The sequence below is a fragment of the Geotrypetes seraphini genome, chromosome 6 (genome assembly GCF_902459505.1).
Source record: "Geotrypetes seraphini chromosome 6, aGeoSer1.1, whole genome shotgun sequence".
Taxonomy (NCBI): domain Eukaryota; kingdom Metazoa; phylum Chordata; class Amphibia; order Gymnophiona; family Dermophiidae; genus Geotrypetes; species Geotrypetes seraphini.
The window spans coordinates 163,202,913-163,230,127 of NC_047089.1; the positions used below are offsets into that span (position 1 = coordinate 163,202,913).

Below are 27,215 nucleotides of genomic sequence, written 5' to 3' on the forward strand. Positions count from 1 at the left end.
GTCGGACAGCTATAGAATTGTGATGCTAATCTTGATCTTTCTTGCTCCTAGAATTCACCATATTCGAGAAAGAGAAATCTGCCCGCATGTTCAAAATCCCCTTGATGTAAGCCACTGAAAGAAGAGGAACATTGTTTTTTGCCCACCATAATAGGGGCTATGCTTCCTGTGTCATCTTTACACTGCATGTGCCGCCCTGCCTGCTAATGTACGCAACTATTGCAACATTGTCTGACAGTATAATGGTGAAAAACTAAAAGGTGGGTCCAACACCAAGGCTTGAAGCATACTCACTTAATGTGCAGAAGTGATGGAGATTAAAAAGACAACTTTCCAAGTGAGGAATTTAAGATGAGCTGACGACATTGGCTCAAATGGACGCTCCATTAGTCTGGAGAGAACAACATTAAGACCCCAAGCCACTGGAGGAGGTTTGAGAGGTGGTTTGATGTTGTAAAGATCTTTCATAAATCTAAAAACAAAATGATGAGAAGACAGAGATTTGTTGTTGATCTGAATATGGAACGCACTAAGATGAACTCTGACTGAAGTAGTTTTAAGACCCGAGTTAGATAAATGTAGAAGATATTCCAACACTGAAGAAATGGAGGAGAATGAAGCATCATGATGATGAAGAGCACACCACGCTGAAAACCGTGTCCACTTATGCTGATAACATTGCTGAGTGGAAGATTTTCTGGATGCATCTAAAATGGGTCTGACAAGATCAGAAAGATTATTGACTATGTAAGTCATGCCGAAAGGTACCAAGCTGTCAGATGTAACAACTGCAGATTGGGATGTAAAAGAAATCCATGACTCTGAGTGAGAAGAGATGGGAAAATCTGCAGAGTTATTAGATCTTTGACTGTGAGTTGAAGCAGAAGGGAAAACAATGGTAGCCTGGGCCACCGAGGAGCTATTAGAATCATGGTGGCTGACTCTTGGTTGAGTTTGACCAGTGTCTTGAAAATGAGTGGAATTAGAGGGAATGCATGAGAAACTTGTCCGTCCATTCCAGGAGAAAAGCATCTGCCTCCAGCCGATGAGGAGAGTATTGTATGGAACAGAACTGAGGCAGTTTGTGATTGATGGGGACACAAACGGGTCTATCTGAGGAGTTCCCCAAAGGGAGAAAACCTGATGTAAAGCCTTGGAGTGAAACATCCATTCGTGTGGTCGAAGATATCTGCTGATTTGTTGGCAAGAGTGTTTTGCTCTCCTTGAACATAAACCGCTTTCAAAAAGATGTTCCGAGGAATTGCCCAGTTCCAAATTTTCTCAGCCTCTTTACAGAGAGTTAGAGAACCCATGCCTCCTTGTTTGTTTATGTAATACATCACAACTTGATTATCTGTGCGAACAAAGAGCACATGATTGAATGTTGAAACATTTTCAGAGCATTGCGGACTACTCTGAGTTCCAAGAGATTATGGAGCTTCTGTTCTTGAACAGACCAATGGCCCTGTGTCCAGAGACCATCCACATAAGCACCCCACGCATGAAGGAGTCCGTGGTCAGAACTTTCTGATGCAGCAGTATTTGAAATACGAGCCCTCTGGAAAGATTGTATGAATTCATCCACCACTGAAGAGACCGACGCAGTGATGGTATGGGAAAAAGGACTGAGAGCCTGATACCATTGAGGCACCTGCGACCACTGAGTTGTTCTGAGATGAAGCCTCGCAAAGAGAGCAAAATGGACTGGGGAAGCTATGTGACCCAAGAGTTTCATCAAGTGGCTAGCTGAGATGGCTGGAAGATGAGAAACTTGATTGCAAAGTTGTATGAGGTTGTCCTGTCTTTGCTGTGGTAGAAATGCCCTGAGTTGGATGGTGTCGAGGAAGGCTACGATAAACTGAAGAGTTTGAGAGGGTTGAAGTTGTGATTTTGGGAGGTTGGCCTCGAACCCCAAATGTTGAAGAAAAAGGATTGTTAACCGAGTTGCCAAGAGCACACCTTGTGGCGAAGCATCTTTTATCAGCCAATCATCGAGATAAGGAAAGACTTGACATCCTTGACTTCTTAGAGCTGCTGCTACAATGACAAGGCACTTGGTGAAGACCCTTGGCGAGGAGGCCAAGCCGAAGGGCAGTAGCTTGTATTGCAAATGTTGGTGGGCAATTCGAAACTGCAGAAATTTTCTGTGAGCTGGATTAATTGGTATGTGATTATAAGTCTCTTTGAGATCTAGAGAACATAGCCAATCGTGATGTAACAGGGGATATAGAGTTCCTAGGGATAACATTCGAAATTTTTCTTTTACTAGAAACTTATTGAGATGTCGAAGGTCGAGGATGGGGTGCAGACCTCCCATCTTCTTTGGGACAAGAAAATACCTGGAGTAGAATCCCTGATTCTTCTGAGAGGGAGGGACTACCTCTATGGCATTAATATGAAGCAAGGCCTCTAGTTGCTGAAGCAGAAGGCACTTCTGCTGATGGTTGAAAGAGGACTCTCTCGATGGATGATTTGAAGGCATGGAGATAGTAACCCAGGAATCAGTCATTATAAGAGTCCAACGTTGGTAATAAATTTGCAGATGACCTCCAACTGGTTAAAGAAGAGGCTATGAGAGAGGAACAGTGGCTATGCTCTCTAGAAGTGTTTCAAAAAGACTGAGCAGGCTTCTGAGGGGCTGCTGATTGAGACTTTTGAGAGTGTTTTTGCCTTTGCTTCTTCTGAGGAGGCTGTTTAGAAATAGGTTATTTAGCAGTATAGCACCTCTGATATGAATAAGAAGGCTTGGTCGACTGCCTTGAAGTGGAAGGTTTAACCTTTGGTTTAACCAAAGAATTCCAATTGGATTCATGCAATGTTAACTTTTGTGTAGCTGCTTCAATAGAATCTCCAAACAGCTCAACTCCTAAGCATGGAATATTGGCTAAATGGTCTTTAAGATTACTGTCCATATTAGAGAATCTTAGCCAAGCCAGGCATCTCATAGCAACTGACATAGCCGATGTTCTGGAAGACATTTCAAATTCATCATAGGCCGACCTTGCTATATATTGTCCAGTTTGTTTCAGAGTAGATATAATCTGCTGATAGTGTGCAAGGTGTTGAGAAGGAATAAACTGGTCAAAATTAGGTAGCTGATTGACCAACTGTTTCAAATAACAGGAAAAATAAAAATTGTAATTGAGTATCATGTTAGCCAGTGTAGTATTTTGGTAGAGTCTACGACCAAATTTGTCCATAGTCTGCCCTTACGTCCTGGAGATGTTGAACCATAAATCTTGGTAGAAGAAGATTTCTTAAGGGTTGATTCCACCACTAATGACTGATGCTGAAGCTGTGGTCTATCAAACCAAGGAGAAGAAACAATTCTGTATAAAGAATCAAGCTTCTTTGGGGCCACAGCAATAAATAAAGGTTTTTCCCAATTATTAACCAGTCTCTTTAAAAATACCATGAAACAGTAGCTTGAAGAGGTCTTTAAGAGGTTCTTCATAATCCATTGCCTCCATGTACTCAACACTATGGGCAGTATCAGCTTCCAACTTAGCAGGCAAAGCTTTGCCCAACTGTCTGATGTATTTGGTAAAAGAAAGTCTCTCTGAAGGAGATTTCCTCTGAGGAGGTGAGTGCTGTGGAGACTGTTTTGGAGAAAGACTACACGAGTCAGGGTCAGACAAGTAGGTGAACAGTCTGAGAAAAAATGTAAATCTGAATGAAAAAGAAGGCTTAGAGATGGAGAACAATGGGGACAATGACTGCGAGAAGTCTTCAAATGCCATTGGTATCAATCCCTCAAAGACGATGACGAGGATCTGTGAATATCTCATTTGCATGGGATCAACGAGAAGACCTTAAAGAGGAACGTTGATGAACTGGAACAATGATGAATGGATGGTGAGTGGCATCGAGAAGAGGAATGACGATGCTTCATAGGAGATAATCGATGCTCCACCGAATAGCTGGCATTGGTACCTTCAGGCCTCATGATGCTATGCTCAAGCTGGCCCGATACTGAGGGAGTAGGCTGTGTCATTGGCAACAGCTTGAATACACTACCCAGCTCCCTCTGGAAAAACTTGAGTCTTTCCCAAAACGATGACACCGGTACCAAAGGCTGAACAGCTGGTATCAATGGTGCAGCAGGTTGCCTTGGTGTTGGTGACCTCAACGAGGAAGCACACCTTGGGGATTAGACAACCTGCGAAGCAGTGGCGTTGTTGTTTGATCTATATTGACTGACTGACTCAATGCTGTAGAAACTTGTGACACTTGTTAGGAAGCCGAAGGCTTCTTAGCAGGCTTCCCCGATGCCGATATGGCCTACAACGCTGATGCCTTCAATGTCTGTGAAGACTTGGCACCTTCCATGAACACGCTGTAAAAACTAATCTAGAGAAAAGAAAAGCGCAAATGAAGAAAAAGAAAATGATAGTAACCGAAAAGCTATCAACCTAAAGAAAGTCGATAACCCAACACGACACCGTGAGTTCCTCCGCCGTGAAGACAGGGAGTACCTTGACGGAAAGTTTTTTTTTGGGGGGGGTTTAAAACCCCGTCAAACTGAAAGAAAAGAAACAATAAAAAGATAATAAAAAGAAAATATTTAAAGTAAAAAGACGCAAAGAAGGAAGGCAAGTAAAAAACTGAACTGTGTTCAGGAGAAAACGAACTTCTTCGCTCGGAGGAATTTTGTGCCTCGGCAGGGGAGAAGGCACTCGCATATGCGCGGTGCAGCAATCACAAAGTTTTCCAAACAAAGTGACAGCTTACTTGTCCGACTGTCTGTACCGGACTCCATGGATGATGTCACTCATATGTGAAAATGTGCTTATCCTGGGATAATCTGTTTTACTACTTGGGATCTAGCTGGGTACTTAGGACCTGGGTTGGCAATTGTTGGAAACAGGATACTGGGCTTTATGGATCTTCAGTCTGTCCCAATATGGCAATTCTTATGTTCTATATTCTTATTAACTTTTATACTGAAATTCTGTAACCAAGTTTGGACTAATATATGCAGTACATTGGGGAGGGGGGAAACAAATTCCTTTCTACCAACATCTAGATACCTTATTTTGAAATTTATACAAATAGCAAAGAACAACTGGATCTACTGTCTCCAAACATATATAATTTAGATTAGTGATTCTTAATCTTTTCTGGTTCTTACACCCCTTTAACTGATCAATGAAACCCTAAAACCCCCTTTCCTAAGCCATGTGTCCACTAGAAATACTGTCAGCTACATAATGTCATTGTTAGCAGCAAAGGGTGCTAGCTACTAAAATGTTGCTAAAATTACAATGGTACAGTTATACTACCATAATAACTGCCTTCACTCTGTCCAGGAAGTTTCAATAAACTGTCACAGATTTTAAGACCATTCTCTGCACCTCTTTCCCCACAGAACCCCTGATTTAGATGACAATAAAACAGAGCACTCACCACATTGTAATAGCTTTTGTTAATTGCAGAAGTTTCAAATCCTTTGGGAGGACTCTTTAGTGTTGCTGATTTTGGAGAAATAGGTTTTTCTAAATAAAAAAAACACAAAATTGTATTGTCAAAAAGAAGCAATGTGTTATGAGATGAACAAAGTAGTCAGCAAATCATGCAACTGGGCATGGTGACAACACCAGCATCAGTATGTACAGTATAATAGCTGGCCTAGCACTCTGAGGTTATAAATTCAATCCCAGTTTGTTCCTTGTGAAATCTGCTTTTATTGTCCACAAATAAAACAAGAGACTGAAACTAAAGCTAAGTAATGATATGTTTTGAAATATTTTATTCAAGCATTTTTTATTTTATTTTGCTTCATCGCCTACTAAAATTCAGCTACCAAAGGAAAGCAACAAAACTCCTTGCAAACAGATTATTAGAATGCTTACCAATCTCTTTTGAGCCATGACACCATGGTGGCTGCTGCTGTAACAACTATGACCCTATCAAAATGCATCGTAATGACGTACCTATGTATTTCTGGTTCTGTCAATATTCAGCCAGCAGTGCTCAGCAATTTGATGACTGCCACCGGCATTATACCTAAATATTCAATGCCAGGCAATGTCCAGGTTCCAGCACTTAATTTCTAGGTTTGGCTATGGCGAACTGCGTAAAGATAAAACTGAATTTTATGTAGTCCTATTTCTGCAGTTGCTTTGGTTAGTTAAGTGCTGAAAATTGGCACTTAACCAACCAAATGAGGACTCCACCCCTGGAATACACCTATGACCAGTTAGCCTTGAAGAAACAATTTAACTGGCCAAAAGTAATTTCAGGCGTGTTAAATCACTTTGTACATCAACCCTATTATTTATGCCTTTATTGAGTCTTTTGCGATTAGCTCAGAGCTTTGTCTTATACACGAATACAGGATGTCTGGTGCGGTACTCAGAGAGACCCCCTAAGAAAGAGACTTGGGAGTACTGGTCAACAAGTCGATGAAGCCATCTGCGCAATGTGCAGCAGTTGCGAAAAAGGCGAATGCTAGGAATGATTAAGAAGAGGATCACAAACACATCGGAGAAGGTTATCATGCCGCTGTACTGGGCCATGGTACGCCCCCACCTGGAATACTGCATCTAGCACTGGTTGCCGTACATGAAGGACATGTACTACTCAAAAGGGTCCAGAGAAGAGGGACTAAACTGGTTAAGGGGCTAGAGGAGTTGCTGTACAGTGAGACGTTAGAGAAACTAGGCCTCTTTTCCCTTGAAAAGAGGAGACTTAGAGAGGATATGATCAAAACATTCAAGATAATGAAGGGAATAGACTTAGTAGATAGAGCCAGGTTGTTCATCCTTTCCAAGGTAGAGAGAACAAGAGGGCACTCTCTAAAGTTAAAAGGGGATAGATTCCATACAAACGTAAGGAAGTTCTTCACCCAGAGAGCGGTGGAAAACTGGAACACTCTTCCAGAGGCTGTTATAGACAAAAACACCCTCCAGGGATTCAAGACAAAGTTAGAGAAGTTCCTTCTGAACCGGAACGTACGCAGGTATGGCTAGTCTGTTAGGGCAATGGTCTTTGACCTAAGGGTCGCCACGGGAGCGGACTGCTGGACACGATGGACTATTGGTCTGACCCAGCAGCGGCAATTCTTATGTTCTTCTTATTCTTATGAAAAAGCTATAGAGTAATGTAAAACGATATCATAGGCCTATGCTATTTCAGAGACTAGTTTGGGACTCACTTAATGCAGCCACATGTTTAGGATATCTTCAAAGACTTTAATGCACTTGATACCAATCACCTGAATAATGAAGGCATCATCTGTGGCAGGTGAGCACAGCATAGGTTTATAATGGAGATTTGCACGGTTTGTTAGATCACTGACCAAAATCTTTTATCTGTTGCTTTAGTGTGTCAGCAAGACATCATATATTCCCACATGTTGGTGCTGTTATCTATGAAACCCCGGTGTGGACAATGCCTAGCATACTGATAATTCTAAAACCTTTGGCAGGCCCAACCGCACAAGGGCGTATGCCTTTCCACCCACTCATCTCACATGGGACCCACATTTAGGTAAAAAGAATAGCATAAAAAATTCAATTTCTAGGGGAGGTGGGAAGGAATGTGAGAATATATGTCCTGCTATCCTTAGAGAACACCTTCTACAGGTGAGTCACTGCTTTCTCCAAGGACAAGCGGGACATATTGTTCTCACATTTGGGAATCTTGAGCTACCAGGCTCACTGAAAGCAAACAATGTTCAATAGGGATTTGCAACAGCAAAGCCAAGTGGAACCAATAACATTAACAAAAAAATACTCCTGTTGTTAACGTGCAGCCTGGAAAAGAATGGGCGTAAAAGGGTTAAGTTGGATTCCAGACTCCAAACAAATTCTGCAGAAATATCTGACCAATTCTGGCAGTCACATCAGGTAGTCTGCTCAAGGTTGCAACAAGATGTGAATGGGTGGACTAAAGACCTCGTTGCAGCTTTACAGATCTCTTCAATGGAGGCTGACTGCAAGTGGGCTAACAACACAATCATGCTCTGACATTGAGCTGTGACATGATACTCCAGAGCCAACCCAGCCTGGACATAAATGAAAGAGATGCAACTGGATAATGGATAAAGCTAGTCAATATCTTTCTTCTCTTATCCCTCCCTATACTCCTCCCTGGGAACTCCTTTCATTGTCAAGCCTCTATTATCTACACTCTTCTCCTCTACTGCTAACTCCAGACTACGTTCCTTCTCTCCTGATGAACCATACACCTGGAACAGACTGTCTGAGTCAGTATGTCAAGCTCCGTCCCAGGCAGCATTCAAATCAAGGCTAAAAGCCCACTTTTTCAAGGTTGTTTTTAACTCCTAACCCCCACTCGATGGTAAAGCACCCATGCCTGAGAAACTCCCTGATCCCCTACTTGTCCTATTTGTCTATTTGACTAGATTGTAAGCTCTACTGAGCAGGGACTGTCTCTTGAATGTTTTAATGTACAGCGCTGGATATATCTAACCGCGCTATAGAAATGATAAGAAGTAGTAATAGTAATGGGCAAATGTACCTGTTATCAAATACATTGACTACCTTTACAAGCAATAACAATTCTGTATATCATGAGTCACTCCACAAACTCACACTGAACACACCCCTGACACCAGCGTTTTGGTAGATTCAAGCTGCTTGTTACATGAGGTGTTCACTTTACTTTTAAGCTTGTGGAAATCTCACATACATATATATTACTCTGTAGAGGCAAATGTCTTAACACCTGAATAGAATGAAGGCATGTGCATAACAGAGCTATGAAGCCATTTTGTGTGAAATCATTATAGCTGAGAATTCCTGTAGAGAAACACTTTTCAAATGAATTAATAATTTTTTTGTCTCAGAAAAACATAGATAGATAGAGATAGATGAGATATAGATAGAAAGATAGATAGATAATAAAACCCCAAAACTCTTGCATATCTTTAAACGCAGGATTTTTCCATCATTCTTCATTTTAGTAGTATTAGAATTGGATCATTCTTGACCTACCTTAAGGTACCTGAAAAAAACATCGTTAGACCCTACCTGCCCCATCTCCCTTCTTATCCAAATTATAGAACGAAGCTGTCCACCACCGTTGTCTTGATTTCCTTTTGGCTCAAGCTACCTCAGCCTTCTTCAAATAGGGCTTCCTCTCATTTCACTCTACGGAAACTGCCCTTGCTAAAGTCTCTAATGACCTGCTACTGGCCAAATCCAAGGGATTCTACTCCATCCTCATCTTCCTTGATCTATCTGTGGCATTTGATACTGTAGATCACCGCCTACTCATTGATACGCTTTCTTCGTTTGGGTTTTCTTCCTATCTTTCCCGTCGAACCTTTAGCATAAGCTCTGAAGGATCCTCCTCTGATGCCATTCCACTATCAGCCAGTGTATCTCAGGGATCTGTCCTGGGACCTCCTCTTTTCTCCATCTATATTTCTTCTCTTGGTGCTCTAATTTCATCCCACGGGTTTCAGTATCACCTCTATGCTGCTCACTCGCAAATCTACCTCTCTACCCCTGAAATTTCTATGGGAATCCAGGCCCGCGTCTTGGCCTGCCTCTCTGACATTGCTACCTGGATGTCTCACTGCCATCTAAAATAAAACATGGCCAAGAATGAACTCCTTATCTTTCCTCCTAAACTTGCTTCTTCCCTTCCCCCTGTCCTCTATAGCGGTGGAACACTCTCATCCTCCCTGTCTCGTCAGCTCACAACCTCGGGGTCATCTTTGACTTATCACTCTCCTTTTCCTCGCATATCCAACACACTGCCAAAACTTTTTATTTCTTTCTCTATAATATTGCTAAAATCCATCCTTTCCTTTCTAAGCACGCTGCCAAGACTCTCATCCACGCTCTTGTCACTTCTCGTCTGGATTACTGCAATGTGCTTCTTCACGGGTCTTCCGCTAAGCCATACCTCTTCCCTTCAATCTGTTTAAAATGCTGCTGTGCACCTGGTATTCAATCAGGGTCATTATAACCATTATAACTACATTACTCTTCTCTTCAGGTTGCTTCACTGGCTCCCTGTCTGTCTCCACATACAATTCAAACTCCTCTTACTGACATTCAAGAGTACTTGTTCTGCAGCTCCTCAGTATCTCTTCTCTCTTATTGCTCCCTACACTCCTCCCCAGGAACTCCGTTCGTCATACAAGTCCCTCCTATCATTACTCTTCTCCTCTACTGCCAACTCCCGTCTCTGTTCTTTCTAAATTGCTGCACCACATGCTTGGAACAGCATGCCTGGCTAGTTACATCAGGCTCCATCTCTGGCAGTATTCAAACCCAGACTGAAAGCCCACTTATCTGAAGCTGCATTTAAATCCTAACCTTACCAACATATCTGTCTGTCATCCCCTCAATAGTCCCCTACCACCTCTTCAGTCCCTTCTAATTCCCTTCATGAGCAATAAGTTCAGACTCCCCTTTGTCCTAAACGATTTCACCTCATCAGTACCCCCCACCTCTAATTCTACTATGTTCTAACTCTCCTTTTGTTCTGTGTGTCTGTCATAATTAGACTGTAAGCTCTTCTGATCAGGGACTGTCTCTTGCATGTACAATGCACTGCATGTGTCTGGTAGACCTATAGAAATAATAAATTGTTGTTCAGTGAAGACAATGGTGTGCTCTGGTGTTAAGATTGTGAGACTATGATTCAGGAATTTATTATTCTTAAAAAACAAAAACCCATCAAGCTACTCCAATAAATGCATGTGGCCAAGAAAACCCACTAAACCTTATGACAACCAAATTAAAATGAAGTAATAACAAAAAACATTTGTTCCATTCCTCTCATTCTTATTCATAAACTGTCAAGTGGTGTAAGAGAAAAAACATCAGGGTGACCTTGATTATAGAAGTGTCAGTCACAAGTGTTTACTCAGTGAACTGCACAAAGAGAAAAGATTTTAAGTATCAAGAAATGCAGTCAGAGATCAAGAAAATATGGCAGAAGGATACAGATATATTGCCGATTGTTTTGTGTGCCACAAGCCTCATTAAAAAGAATATCCAATCACACCTGGATAAATTGCCTTTACTAGCAAATTCATATGAACTTCAGAAGGAAGCTCTTTGGCACAATGCAAATACATCAGTGAGCATTAGCAATAAATTTGAGAGACTGAGAGCATATTTCACATACCCTTGGCTTAGGAGTGAGTTTCATTATTGTCATGGTATGAGCAAAACTAAATCCAATATAAAAGGTAACAAAATCTAATGTCAAAGCTATATTTCAATTGTTACCAAGACAGGCAATGGAAGGAACCTAAAGAGTATCTAGTTGGCACACTGGGGTCCACAAGTTCTACAAGAACTTAGCATCCACAAAACGACAGAAAACAACCAAGAAGAACTACTCCTCCCCATGGTTCAACCCTGACCTCAGGGAATTAAAAAGAAAGTTATGGAAAGGAGAAAGAAACTTGGTGTAAAATCAAGCAACAGAGTGACAAAATCAGCTGGAAACAACTATCATTACTCTACATACAATCCATATCTGAAGCTAAAGAAAAATACTATGCTCAACTCATAGCTAAATTTCCTAATCAATCGAAGGGCATCTTCTCCCCAACCAAGAAACTGTACTCAGCAGCTCTGGGGGCCACCCAAGATCTACCACAGGCAATAATATTCAGAAATCCTCTCCACCTTCTTCCAGGACCAGATTGACAACATTCACCTAAACCAGTGTCTTGCAAACTTTCCGGCCAGTGGCACACTAAATCAAGTGCCCCGGCCAGAAGGCATCCAGAAGTGAGTGGATGTCGACGCGATGATATCACGCACATGTGTGACATCATCACATCAATGTCCGTGCATGCGCAGAGGCCCATCTGGTCAAGATCCGCTTTTGTGGAGGCCGGGATCCAAGAGGTATGGGGAGAGGAGGAGACACCGGCCAGGAGTAGAGTCGTCTGCGCCGGCTGACTTCCTACAGGACGTACCTCTTGCTGCGAGAGGCATGTCCTGTAGGCAGTCAGCCAGTTTAGATAACTCTCCTCCTTGACAGTGTGTCGCGGCACACCTGAAATCTCAGGAGGCACACAGTTTGCGATACACTGGCCAAAACCTTGACAAAACAACTCCATTGGAAGATCATCCTCCAGCCACCATTCCCCGTACACAAAACCCTGCTAAACTTCTTGACCACTTCAAGGAAATATCATCAGATATCCTAGAAGCAACTCTGGACACACTACGCCCTACCACCTCCATACACGATCCGTGCCCAACCACCCCGCTGAAAGCAACTATAGGGGGGAACCAAGATGGTGGCGGGCTAGCAGCCAATGTTAGCGTTCTGTCCCTGACTATTTCCCCTTAAAGAAATGCTGGACTTTTTCAGCATTCTATACCAACGAATTCTACAATGCCACATACTAAAAGGAAGGGCTCTGTTTGGCTGAATCCCTCACTGCTTGGACAGACGAGGATGGACTGCTTCATGGCAAGCTCACCATCTGTTCCAGGAGTCAAGTTGCCTGCTTTTACTTCGGGGGAAGGAACCTCCAGAGTTTCTGGGCTGGAAACATCTCGCTTCTGTTTATCCTGCCTCCACTGCGGCCGACGTTAGAATACAGCGACACTGTCACGTCTCCAACCCAGGGCGGGTTGGTGCAAATGCACGAAGCGGGAGCTGACCTGCTGACTGACGCCAATGTTAGAATCAATCAGGGAGTGACAGAATCGAGCTCTCCTGCGGTGGTTACTTTGGATGGAGTTTGGAGTGTTATACAAAGGCTAGAAACGGCAGTAACGAAATCAACTTTGGAATTCTCAATAGTCGTGAGTAAAATAGATGATCTAACTAAATCCGTGGAATCCATAAGAAATGATACAACAAATAGGCTTGATCATATGGGCGAAGAGATATCATCTTCTCAAAATTTGACTGGGTCTTGGTGAAAGACAAACTTTTTATTCATAGAAAAACTGTACAAATTGAAAATTTTAACAGAAGGTTAAACATTAGACTGTTAAATTTTCCTAAAGCTACAGGAGTAACACCGGGCGACATGTTTAAAAAATACCTGTCTGAAGTACTAACATTTCCACTTGAAACAATGCCACCCATTAACCGTATCTACTATCTTCCTGAAAAAAAGAAATTGGATAATCAACCTGAAGGTGAGAAATTGCAACCTGTTGATATTACTAACCTATCTGATTTATTGGAAAAATCTTTAGAAATTCAATCTCGCTCTGCCCTTCTTGTCTCATTTGTTTTTGAACAAGACCTAAATTCTGTAATGCGTATGTTTTTTCATTTCTCTCAAGCTTTATTCCTTGGACAAAGAATTTGGGTCTCCAGATGCGACCAAATCTACTCAAGAACAAAGGAATTATTCCTAAATATGAGACAAGAGATTAAGGCATTAGGGGCTTCTTTTTTACCAAGTTACCCATGTAAATGTTGTGTAAAATATGCAGGGACTAAATATACCTTTTTTGCCCCTGACCAGCTTAAAGCCTTTGTAGATACTAAGAAACTGCTCCATTAAAAGCAGGGATAATTAAATTAAATTGCAGATGTTGTTATAACCCGTTAAGCATATGCCTTAATTTAATTATATAACTTTAATTGATCTCCTTATCTATTGTGTTCCCTCTCCCTCCAGCTTTATTGTGGTCTGAGGTAGAGATTACATATATTATTCTTTGATTGAAGATTTCTGCTTTTTGTTAATTCTTTATTCTCTGTATTTCTAGAACAAGTGGATGCTTGTAATTATACTGAATAAATAAATAATAATTTTTAAAAAGCAGCTAAAGGTTCCTTCATCAAATTGGTTCTACCCCTCATCAACTACTCACTACACAAAGGAGAGGTACCAACTACCTGGAAATCAACCATAATCAAGCCCCTGCTAAAAAAAACAACCTTGGATCCAACAGACCTTAGCAGCTATAGATCAGTATCCAATCTTCCATTCGTGTCAAAACTCCTGGAAAAGACAGTCCTTAACCAACTGACAACCTTCACAGCAAACCAAGACATCCTGGCCACAAAACAATCAGGTTTCAGGAGACATCATAGAACCAAAACAGTCCTTCTCAACATCGTAGATGACTGCTGGAACTACTTAGATAGAGGCACAGATGTGCTGCTCATCCTGTTAGACCTCAGTGCAGTCTTTGACACGCTAGATCACACCATCCTATTCTCTAAACTAACAGTGATCAGGATCAGCAACAAGGCACTGTCCTGGTTCCAATCCTTCCTGACAAACAAACAAGAGTGTTCTCACCCCTCAACACCAAAATCACTAAAATATGGAGTGCCCCAGGGAGCATTGTTATCCCCATGGCTCTTCAACCTCTACATCAAACCAGTCAAGGCCTCAAGGCATGGAATACACATTCATTCATTTGCGGACAATATCCAGCTCTACATCCTACAGGGTTCAGCACAGATCTCACAACTCGGAAAGCTGAGAACCTGCCTCAATGAGATAAAACCATGGATGACAACAAACAAACTCAAACTGAACCCATCCAAAACCGAGCTGCTATGGCTCCGTAAAGAGACCTGTGCAGCCATTCGACCCACCCTCAACTGGGACACCACCATCATACTCAAAGACCAAATATGCAGTCTGGGCATAATCCTAGATGCCAACCTCACGTTTTCAGCACAGATCTCCAGGGTGGTATCCTCATCCTACTACCACTTATGCCAACTAAAACATCATCGGCGATACTTCGCCGACAGACTTCACTCAACTGATTTACGCTTTTGTGCTCTCTCCCCTGGACTACTGTAATAGCCTGTATGTCGGCCTCCCTTTGAAGGAACAACACTGACTACAAAGAGTCCAGAACGCCGCAGTCAGACTTTCGATCCCATCACCCCTGCTCTGAACAAAGTACACTGGCTACCCATAGGAAAACGGGCCATTTTCAAAAAACTGACAATTGCCTTTAAACGCTTCCACAACATGGCTTCCTACTATACATCTGAAAAACTCCCCATCTATCACCTGAACAAACCACTCAGATCACAGCAGGAAGGCCGATTAAACATCACACCAGCTCACCAGTTCCAACCTGAAACTGCCCACAGATGATCCTTCTCTCACAGTATGACAAAATTGTGGAACCAGCTCCCACCCCCCCCTGACATTCAAGCCATAGATAGCCTGCTACCTTTCCAGAAAGCAATAAAAACCATATCGATCTCAACGAGAGCATACCCACCCTGAGACCAGACTTTAACAGTATGCAACCAAAAAACTGCTCACTAAGCCACATTGCTAACTACGGGGCACTGTTCTTTACAGGTACATTCCCAACAGCTCAAGGTCCCTCCAGCCCCAAGTCTCCAGCTCGGGCGAGAATATACCTGTGTCAATTTAATCCATGTCTCAAATATGGGGAGACAGTACTCTAACCAAATACTTCCACTATGATGGCATCTCTATATGCCTAGATTGAGCACATGTCGAGTACAGCATGTTGTATCACCAATATATTATAAATAAGCTGCTATATCCCTTACCTTAATCTGTAGTAAAATGTGAATGTACCCTTAGTCCTAGGCCAGTAAAATGTGAGGTGCATCCCCCTTTCCCTTTAATCAGTATCCTTTCAACCTTCATCCTCTCCCTATCCCAGGTAACTTCTTCCTTAATCCCTGGTCTTCCTTTTCTCTCTTGACCCATTCTCCTACTCCTTCTCCCCTCCTAGTTTCTCCCTCTCTCTCCCTTTGTATCTCCTAGTTTCTCCCTCTCAACCTCAGGAAAGGCTTCTCTAAATCAAACACAGCGACGAGGGTCCTCAATTTTAGGGGCGCAGACTTCGACAACATGAGAGACTTTGTCCATCAAGAGCTGCGTAACCATGCAGAAACTGACAATCTGGAAACTATGTGGTCAAATCTGAAATCCATCCTGAACGAGGCAACTAACCGCTACATAAATACAGTAAGCAAATGTCGAAGAAACAAAAGACCACAATGGTTCAGCAAGGAAATTTCGGACCTCATTAAAAAGAAAAAAAAAGCATTTATCACCTACAAACATCTTGGGAAGAGGGAGGCAAAAGAAGACTATCTGGTCAGATCTAAAGCTGTCAAAAAGGCAGTCAGAGAGGCTAAGCTCCGAACAGAAGAAGATCTAGCACGGAACATTAAAAAAGGGGATAAATCCTTCTTCAGGTACATTAGCGACAGGAAGAGAAACAAAGATGGGTTAGAACGCCTTAGGCAATCAGACTGAAACTTCGCAGAATCTGATTCTACCAAGGCAGAACTACTAAACGAATACTTCTGCTCAGTATTCACCTGTGAAGCACTGGGAGCTGGTCCACAACTACAGACAAGAGACGGCCAAAATGACCTGTTTCAGGATTTCGAGTTTACGCCCAGTAGCGTCTACTACGAACTTTCAAGACTCAAAGTAGACAAAGCCATGGGACCAGACAATCTACACCCCAGGGTGCTCAGAGAGTTGTGTGAAGTTCTGGCTGAACCACTATCCGTGCTCTTCAATCTTTCCATGCGCACGGGAAGAGTACCCCTGGACTGGAAAACAGCTAACGGAATTCCACTCCTCAAAAAGGGCTGCAGAACAGAAACAGAAAATTACAGACCGGTGAGTCTCACATCCATAGTGTGCAAACTCATGGAAACACTGATCAAACAGAAACTCAACAAAATTCTAGACGAAGAAAATCTACGTGATCCCCACCAACACGGATTTACCAGGGGAAGGTCCTGCCAATCAAATCTGATTGACTTCTTTGAGTGGGTGACTAGTCATCTGGATGCCGGGGAGTCCCTGGACGTGATATATTTGGACTTCAGCAAAGCTTTTGACAGCGTTCCACACCGCAGGCTGTTGAAAAACTAAAATCGATGGGATTAGGGGATACACTCACTACATGAGTTAAGGATTGGTTAAGCGGTAGGCTTCAAAGGGTGATGGTAAACGGTACCCCCTCCAAAACGTCAGACGTGACGAGTGGAGTACCACAGGGCTCCGTCTTAGGGCCGATTCTATTCAATTTATTCATAGGAGATATGACCCAAGGGCTTAGAGGAAAAGTATCACTGTTTGCCGACAACGCCAAACTATGCAACATAGTAGGTAAAAGCAGTGTGCCTGACAGTATGGCACAGGACCTACGACAGCTGGAACAGTGGTCGTCAACTTGGCAGCTAAGCTTCAATGCTAAAAAATGTAAAGTGATGCACCTAGGTAAAAAAAATCCACACAGAACTTACACACTAAATGGTGAAACCTTGACCAGGACCATGATGGAACGTGATCTAGGAGTGATCATCAGTGATGATATGAAAGCTGCCAATCAAGTGGAGAAGGCTTCGTCCAAGGCAAGACAAATGATGGGCTGCATCCGTAGGGGTTTTGTCAGCAGAAAACCTGAGGTCATAATGCCGCTGTACAGATCCATGGTAAGACCTCATCTGGAGTATTGTGTTCAATTTTGGAGACCACACTACCGGAAAGATGTGCTGAGAATTGAATCGGTTCAGCGAATGGCTACCAGGATGGTCTTGGGGCTCAGGGATCTCACGTATGAAGAAAGGCTAAAAAAACTGAGGATGTACTCACTGGAGGAACGAAGAGAGAGGGGAGACATGATTGAGACCTTTAAGTATATTACGGGACGTATAGAGGTGAAAGATGATATCTTCTGTCTTATAGGGCCCTCGGTCACCAGAGGGCACTCGCTTAAAGTCAAGGGAGGGAAATTTCATGGTGATGCCAGGAAGTACTTCTTCACCGAAAGGGTGGTCGATCATTGGAACGAGCTACCTCAGCAAGTGGTTGAGGCCAACAACGTGTCAGATTTTAAGAGAAAATGGGATATTCACATGGGATCTCTAGGGGAGTAAAAGTCAGGGAGTGGGTCATTGGTATGGGTAGACTTGATGGGCCGTGGCCCTTTTCTGCCGTCAATTTCTATGTTTCTATGTTTACCCCCTCTTCTTCTTCCATCTCTACTTTCATCCTATGTTTGATCTCTTCTTTCCACTTCTCTAGCAAAGATATCTGGTATGCTCTATCCTCTCCATCTCAGATATGACCCAGCTTCTCTTCCCAATTCTAATCCACACCCAGTCAGCAGAAGCAATGGTATCTAATATCATGTCATCTTCCTGTGATCCTTATCCCAACATTAACCAGCTTTTTCACTACCACTCCCACCTGAAAAAATTCATCTTCTCTCCCATTATTACTTTTCTGCATTCATCCTCCTGTCCTTCCCCAATTCTCTCTCACCTGACCTGGAGCTCAAATTGGCTCTCTCCTCCTTTCTGCAGTCAGCTGAATTCCAAGTCCCAAAAGCATGGATATTGGAGTCTGAAGGCTCAAATTAACCTGGGGTCTGCCTAGGGAGAAAAATGGCTTAGTTGTCACCTGTTCTAAATAGTTCTTCAAGCTATTTATCTCAAACATATACTTCAAGTGACAGATATCTAGGGCCTAATCCCGCTCTTCTAGACACAGCAGACTAGAAGAAATTTTTCCAGTAAAGAGTCCAGAAACCTTTTGTATATTGTTCTTAGTTCTGCCTTTTTTCCAAAATGAAAAAAAGTGTATGGGATTTTAAGTCATTCGTTTCTGGACCCCTTCCCTCCAGTCCCCTACTCATTCTGTTCACCTGTTAATTAGATTGTAAACTCTACTAAGCAGGGACTGTCTCTTGGATATCTTAATGTACAGCGCTACATACATCTAGCAGCACTAAAGAAATGATTAGTTGAAGTAGTAGAAGCTGGTAAATGGGCATCAAGATTTTTAGGGATGCCAAAAAAAAAGGATGTCATGGATTCATGTTTCTCCTTCATCTTAGAGAATGGCCTCTGCCATTCTTTGTACAAAGATCCAGGAAACTACAGTAGACCCACAGGAAGGAATCTTATTATAGCCTGTGGATGAGATGGATCTAAAGGGAGGTCAAGAGATGGAGTAATTCTAACATAACATAGTAAATGACAGCAGATAAAGAACTGAATAGTCCATCAAGCCTGCCCAACAGTCACCTTCAATATCAAGGCAAACATGAATAGAGATGGAGGAGTGGTAGACCCTGATCAATTTTCAGAGAGTTGTATTCATGAGGAGCTAGCAAAAATAAAAGTAGATAAAGCGATGGGGTCGGATGGTGTACATCCAAGGGTGCTGAAGTTCTGGTGAATCCGCTGACTGACCTTTTCAATGAGTCTCTAGAGTCAGGAGTGGTACTGGAGGACTGGAGAAGGGCGAATGTGGTCCCTTTCTACAAAACTGGAAGTACGGAAGAAGTAAGACTGACTTCTGTAGTAAGCAATTAATGGAAACACTTCTAAAACAGAGAATGGTGAAGTTTCTGGAATCCTGTGGATTACAGGACTGGAGGCAACATGGATTCACTAGAGGTAGGTCTTATCAGACAAATCTGATCAATTTTTTTGACTGGGTGACCAGAAAATTGGACCGAGGGAGTGTGCTCGATGTGGTGCATTTAGATTTTAGCAAAACCTTTGACAGTGTTCCACACTGACGTCTAATAAATAAACTGAGTGCCCTCAGGATGGGTTTCAAAGTAACAGGCTGGGTCAAGAACTGGTGAGTGGAAGGCAACAAACAGTAGTGATCAATGGAGATCGTTCTGAGGAAAGGGATGTTGTCAGTGGTGTGCCTCAAGTTTCTGTTCTTGGGCCAGTTCTTTTAAACATTTTTATAAACGATATTGCTGCAGGGCTGTCGGGTAAGATTTGCCCCTTTGCGGATGATACCAAAATCTGCAATAGAATAGACATCCCAGATGGTGTGAATGACAAGAAGAAAGACCCGGTAAGGCTTGAAAAAATGGTCTGAAATTTGGCAGCTAAAATTTAATGCTAACAAATTCAAGGTCATGCATTTGGACTGCAAAAACCCAAGAGAAAGGTACAGTTTAGAGAGTGAAGAACTTATGTGCACGACAGAGGAAGGCTACTAAAATGGTGCATGGTCTTCGTCATAAAGCATATGGGGACAGAATTAAAGATCCCAATCTGTATACTTTGGAGGAAAGGCGAGATAGGGGAGATATGATAGAGACGTTTAAATAACTAAGTGATGTAAATGCACATGAGTCGAGTCTCTTTCATTTGAAAGAAAGCTCTGGAATGAGAGGACATAAAATGATGTTAGAGGTGATAGGCTCCAAGGTAATCTAAGGAAATACTTTTTTACAGAAAGGGTGGTAGATGCATGGAACAGTCTCCCGGTAGAGACAGAGACTGTCTGATTTCAACAAAACCTGGGATAGGCACGTGGGATCTCTTAGAGAGAGGAAGAGATTTAATGTGGACAAATGCAAAATGATGCACTTTGGGAAGATTAACCCAAATCACAGTTACCAAATGCAAGGGTCCACCTTGGGGGTTAGCGTCCAAGAAAAGGATCTGGGTGTCATCGTGGACAATACGATTAAACCTTCCGCCCAATGTGCGGTGGCAGCCAAAAAAGCAAACAGGATGCTAGGAATTATTATAAAAGGGAAAGTTAACAAGACTAAGAATTTTATAATGCCCCTGTATCGCTCCACAGTGCGACCTTAACTGGAGTATTGCGTTCAATTCTGGTCTCCTTATCTCAAGAAAGATATAGCGGCACTAGAAAAGGTTCAAAGAAGAGCAACAAAGATGATAAAGGGGAAGGAACTCCTCTCATATGAGGAAATACTAAAAAGGTTAGGGCTCTTCAGCTTGCAAAAGAGACAGACGAGGGGAGATATTATTAAAGTCTACAAAATCCTGAGCGGTGTAGAAAGTTTTTAGGTTCATTAAAATTTGATGCAAATGCTTATAACATAATTTCAAAGCGAATTACAAATGTAATAAAATTGGGGTGACAAAAAAATATTTAGATGTACATACATTAACAAATAACAGACAGACTTACAGACAACAGGAGGAGAAAGGGTGGAACTACAAAATTTTAGAGAAAGGCAACAATGAAGGATCACATAATAGGAAGGGGTTGGAAGGCGGGAACAGAATGCTTAAAAAATAGGAAGTCTGCAGAAATGCTATCAGTTGAAAAAATTTAATTTTTGAAAGCATCATTAAAAAGAAAAGTCAAAGAACTTTTAAACCTGTCTAGTATTGCTTCTTCTCTGATAAATCCGGGCAGCAAATTCCATATCTGTGGTGCAGCTACTGAAAAAATTTCTGCTCGTCTGGTGCCGATAAATTTTAAAGACGGTACAGAAAAAATATTTTGATCGGATGACCGTAGGGTTCTGGGTGGATTGTATGGAATCAGTAACCTGTCTAGGAAGGCAGGAAGATTAGTCTGGCGGATCTTAAATGTTAGTAATACAATTTTATACGAGATACAATGGAGTATTGGCAGCCAGTGAGCATTTTTTTAAAGTGGTGTTACATGGTCATACTTTTTTGAGTTTGTTATGATTTAATTGCAGTATTTTGGATAAGTTGAAGTTTCCTTATTTGTTTTTAAGTGATGCCTTTTAACAGAGTTACAGTAATCATGTTTTGAAATAATAAGAGAGTGAATAAATATGTTAAGTGCCAGCGGTTCCAACACTTTTGTTAATGACCTGATCATGCGCAATTTGTAGAAGTACAAATGGATCAATCGATTTATTTTTCACTCCATCAAAAATTATAAAGACTAAGGGACACTCGATCAAGTTACAGGGAAATACTTTTAAAACCAATAGGAGGAAATATTTTTTTCACTCAGACAATAGTTAAACTCTGGAACGTGTTGCCAGAGGTTGAGGTAAGAGCAGTTAACATAGTTGGTTTTAAGAAAGGTTTTGATAATTTCCTGCAATAAAAGTCCATAGTTTGTTATTGAGACAGACATTGGAGAAGCCACTGCTTGCCCTGGATTGGTAGCACGGAATATTGCTACCATTTGGGTTTTGCCAGGTACTAATGACCTGGATTGACCACCATAAAGACAGGTTGCTGGGCTAAATGGACCACTGGTCTGACCCAGAGAGGCTATTTTTATGTTCTTATATGTTCTAAGATAGACTAGCCACCTGGACCATTAAGGAACTAACTGTCAAGCCCTTCTCTAGACTTTCCTGAAGGAATGAAAGGATTGCTGCTTTTTGAGTCTATCTCGGAGCCTATCTCAGAGTTCTATCTGCTGTTAAAAACACATGTTCAAATAATTTCCAAGCTTTCACATAAGCCGCTACTGTGGTTGGTTTCTTGGAGCAAAAGGAGTCTCCTGGAAAGCTCCTAACGCTATTTGAATGGCTCTCAACTCTGGATCATTTTCTCTGCAAAGGCTCCCAGTGGCCATAGGCTGGATGACCTTCACGATGACCTCTCCAGTCATAAAGGTTGTCATCTGTAATCAGAATCACCCACATTGCTATGCATAGAAGCAATTCTTTGGACAGTATTTCAATCCTTAGCCACCAATGCAAACTGTGATGGGCTTCTGATGTCCACTCCAAGGGCATCTGAAGGGAGTCTGCCTATGGCAACCAGATGATAACAATGTGCTCCAGAGAGGTCAAAGATGAGCTTCCAACCATGGTATCACCTCTACTATTGCCACCATTAACCCCAATACCTGCAGATAATGCCATGCCATGGGGGCTGGCTAGAATTTCTAAAAATCTGCTACTTCAACTTTTGCAGGCAAGCCTCTGGAAGGAAGACACAGCCCTCAATTCAAGAAAGCGTGGGATAGGCACATGGGATCTCTTAGAGAGAGGAAGAGATAATGGTTATTGCGGATGGGCAGACTGGATGAGCTATTTGGCCTTTATCTGCCATCATGTTTCCATGTTTCTGTGTAACCCCCAGATACAGGGTTTGTGAGGGAACCAGATGACTCTTTCAGAAATTGATGATCCAGCCCAGTTCCTGCAATAGGTGACCACCAGAGGACATCCGCTGAAAATCAGGGGAGGGAAGTTTCATGGAGACTCCAGAAAGTACTTCTTCACCGAAAGAGTGGTGGATCAGTGGAACAGGCTCCCACTGCAGGTGATTGAGGCCAACAGCGTGATGGATTTTAAGAGCAAATGGGATGCTCACGTGGGATCTTTAAGGGAGTGAATTCAGGGGGGCGGATACTTGGAATGGGCAGACTTGGTGGGCTATAGCCCTTTTCTGCCATCATTTTCTATGTTTCTATGTTACTTGCGCCACTGCTTTGTGTCCCTCTGCTTTAGACGCCACCCTGATGAGCCAGTCAGCCAAGTACGGATGAACTTGAATTTCGGCTTTGTGCAAATGTGCTGCCGCTGTCACCATTACTTTGGTAAATGTGCATGGCACTGTTGCTAGTCCAAATGGAAGCGCTGAGAACTGAAAATATCTCTCCAACACATGTAATCTGAGAAACCTTTTATGATTCGGAAAAATAGGGATATGCAAGTAAGCCTCTGTCAAATCCAGAGAGGCTAGATATTCTCACGGAGCAATTGAGGCAATACCTGATCTTACTGGCTCCATAGAAAACTTGGGTACTTTTAAGGCTGTATTGACTTCTTCCACTGCTCAGCCTTTTCACCATTGTTCGTACTCTGGCTGCTTATTCTGGCTTCCCCATCAGGGAGTCTATGAAAAAGTCTCAAGGCGGCTGAATAAAATTTGAGCTTATACCCCTCTAAAAAATGATGTCCAGTACCCACTGAGCTATGCAATTTCATTCCCAGGCCTCCAGATACTCTGCCAGCCTCCACCCTATACAGGGAGATCGGAGAGGGATTTGGCATCATTGGGACTTTGTGGAGTTGGATGCCAAATGGGTACCTGATGCGGAGTTTCTGGAAGAGGCAACAAACCTCTGCCTAGACCTCGTGGAGAGAAGTTTGCCGAAGCATGCTAAAGACCCCTATAACCTTGAAAGGAATCACCACTTGCCCCTTCAAGGCACACATGGCTTGCTATCCAGGAGAGACATAGGATGCCTGTATATCACACTGGTCATGAGATCATCTAGTCCTTTATAAAAAAGCATCTGCCCCTTAAAAGGCAGTTTACTCAACATGGCTTTAGAATCCGAATCTCCCGCCCATTGTCTGATCCAAAGCAATCTGTGGGCAGAAACTGAGTATACACACACTTTGCTTATGACTCGAAACACATCATAAATGGCATCTGCTACATAATCTACCACAGACAAAATCATCTGGGGGTAGGCACTCGCTTCTGAAACCAGAGCCTGGAGAAGCATTTTATGCAGGTCAGTATCATGAAGGAAGTCACTGCCTTAAGACCCAAAGCCACGGTCTCAAATTACCTTTTGAAAATCAGATCCAGACTAAGGTCCTCTGCATCCTTCAGAATCACACCGCCTTCACTGAGAAGACCTGTGCCACCAAGAAATCCTCCTTAGGTGGCATAAGCAGCTGCTGGAAATTGGAAGCCATGGGATAGAGCTTAGCCATTGTACTAGCTCCAAGCAAAGGCCCCACTGGAATTTCCCAATGCTCCGTTAACATCATAGTAATCTCAGGATGTGATGGAATAAATGTGGACTGGGTCTTGGAGCTGCTCAGCAGTGAAAGCTGTGTCAAGGCAGCTTGCAGAACCTTTAAGTCTAGTTTCCACAGGGAGACGCAATAATCTCATTTAAGTCAGCCAGCTTAAAGAGCCCGCACAATGTCAGGTCCTCACCCTGATCCAGGGCTGCTACAGTCTCCTGGCTGTACTTGCCCCCACAAGAACCTGATTCTCCTACAGAGGAAGCACTTCTGGAGAGAAGAGGCATATATTCAGATCCCCAATCATCCCAGTCATTCTCTGACTGGACCTGTTTCCCCAGAATCCTTTTCTTGTCAAGGAGCCAGACTGCAGGATAAATCCTTCTGTGTGCTAACCGGCATAGCCCCAGTTGGACCTAGGGACTGCTTGTACTTTACCTAGGCATCTAACATGAGAGCCTCAAAATCAACATCAAAGCCTGACCCAAGTACCTAGAGGATCTTTTTAGGACTCCCTCAAGGGACTTCCCTGATGCAGTAGCCTCTGCGCATTTTCTCTTTGCTGGTGGTGCCGGATCGCCAGTGGAGAGCTCTAGGAAAGATTTATGTCCCACTTCTTGAGCCTTCTGTGCCTCTGGAGGGTTATGAGAGAGCTAAACAAAACACTCCCACTCCTCTCTCCCTCATGTGCCATGGAATGTGGCGCATGAGCGCTTCTCAGGTGTTCATCTAGCTCCAAACTGACATGATACAGTTGTTAAACCACTTATGGAGTCCATCCTGTTTCCAGACCCAAACAAGGTATTGAGGCCAGGTGAGGCTTTTAAAATAAAATTGGGAAATCCAAGATGGTCACCATGACAGCGATTTTGGTACCAAAAACAACCCAGGGGAGCTACAAAAATGGAGAAAAATATTCAAAAACAAGATTTTAGTGGAGGGGGACCTTCAAGGAAGCTTCAGAAACTCTTAAAAACCCTAAAGCAACTCTACCCCAATGTCTCTCATAGACAGTAATGGGCTGTACTCACTATGCTGTCATGTGCTGTGCCTGCATCAGCTCTCACTGTAGTTGGCTGAAGGAAAGGTTTTTCTGCCTCAGACAAGCAAGCAGGATCTCCAGGGGCTTGTCTCTTCTGGTTGTCTTTTATACAGATTGAAACAGCCTGAAACACTCTACCCCACCGTCTCACACAATTCTTCAGGGTGGGTGGCAGGACACAACTGGCATCTAAAGGTCTCCTGACCAACACGGAGCCCAAATATAGCCTGCGCTCACGCATTTTGGTTAAAACCCGGTAAGCAGACTCCCAGGGGCTAAACGCTGAGCCAATCCAAGAATTAGGCAGGCTGGTCAAACAGGTGCCCTGCAGCAAGGGTGGCCCACCCAGTTAGAGACCTCAGAATACTGAGTCTGCAGCTTCTCCTTGGCAGAGCTGTCCCAGGATTACCTCCATAGCACACAAAGCCTCTAAGAAAAACTTTGGATAATACCCGAAAATAAGAAATTTGGCAGAGCAGATTTAAAGACACCTTCTCAACTTGCTTGAAGAAAAAATCTGAGAGTGCAGTGCCAGGTGATGAAAGAAGGTGGAGTTGAAAATGTAGATGCCTTCTGAATACTTTGTGGATGAAGATGCATTACCCACAGGTTTGGGACTCATATGCTTCTTGCACTGGAACACCCAATTAAAGAGAAGCACTGAGTGCCAATTTTAGTGCCCAGATTTGGATGCCAGAACTTATGCCTGCTAAAACTAGGTGTATTTCCCAGTGCCTAATTTGGGTGCTTATCCCAGTATTCTATATGTTCCTAGCCTACCCATGCCCCAACAATGGTCATGCCCCCTTCTGGGTTGCGCACTCTGGGATTTGGACACACAATGTTATAGAATAGCATAGCAAGATGTGCATGCAAATTCAAATAGGTGCAGATTAGTGCCCATTAGCCAATTTAGTTGGGAGCACATCTTGGATCGGCACCCAATTTTGAGCACTATATATAGAATCTGGGAGTAAATAAATTACATAAGAACACCTGATAATTCAAAATGAAACCAAGTTTCTAATGTAGTTCAAAATTTAAAAGAACTTACAAATATTATCTTTATCAAAAACACATATTATACTGTACATACAATTACTAAATATATACCTATATTTCTCTTAATTGTGCTAAGATCTGAAAAATATTTTGTAATTACAGTATTCGTATTTGCATCTCTACAGGGGCATCGAAAAGGTTGACAAAGACAGATTTTTCAATTTGAAAGAAACCACAAGAACAAGGGGTCACTCGATGAAATTGAAGGGGGACAGGTTTAAAACAAACGCAAGGAAGTTCTTTTTCACACAGAGGGTGGTGGACACATGGAACACCCTTCCGGAGGCCATGATAAGAAATAGCACAGTACAGGGTTTCAAGGATGACCTGGATAGGTTCCTGGAAGACAAAGGGATTGAGGGGTACAGATAAGAGCAGTGGAAGGTTTAGAGATAAGTGTAGAGGTAGGCATAAAATTAGTCAGGGACCGCTGATCAGGCAATATGCCTGATGGGCCGCCGCGTGAGCGGACCGCTGGGCTGGATGGACCTCTGGTCTGCCCCGGCGGAGGCGACTACTTATGTACTTATGTACTTAAATCATTCAGCCAACTATTAACTGAAAGCATATGTGGGGGGTAATTTTATAATACGGTACCTATATAAAGTTGGAAAAAGATGCCTATTTGATGAAGACAAAATAGGTGCTTTTATACAACACAAGTGCCCAGAACCAGTCCCAGAAGCATATAAATCTCTTAGCACAAATTTGCACCTGTT

At 42.7% G+C, this 27,215-nt stretch overlaps 1 protein-coding gene across 9 annotated transcripts in view; it reads right to left on the bottom strand.

Moving 5' to 3' along the window:
* Positions 1–27,215, bottom strand: part of ARHGEF7 (Rho guanine nucleotide exchange factor 7) — a 460,949-nt gene that overhangs the window by 344,037 nt on the left and 89,697 nt on the right. For all 9 annotated transcript variants that reach the window (XR_004539809.1, XR_004539810.1, XM_033948005.1 and 6 more), the window contains exon 6: positions 5,407–5,495. Coding sequence is in view for 7 of the 9 variants with exons in the window: in XM_033948005.1 (XP_033803896.1) it covers positions 5,407–5,495 (89 nt within the window). In the remaining 2 variants the exon portion in view is untranslated. The remainder of the gene's footprint in view (positions 1–5,406; positions 5,496–27,215) is intronic.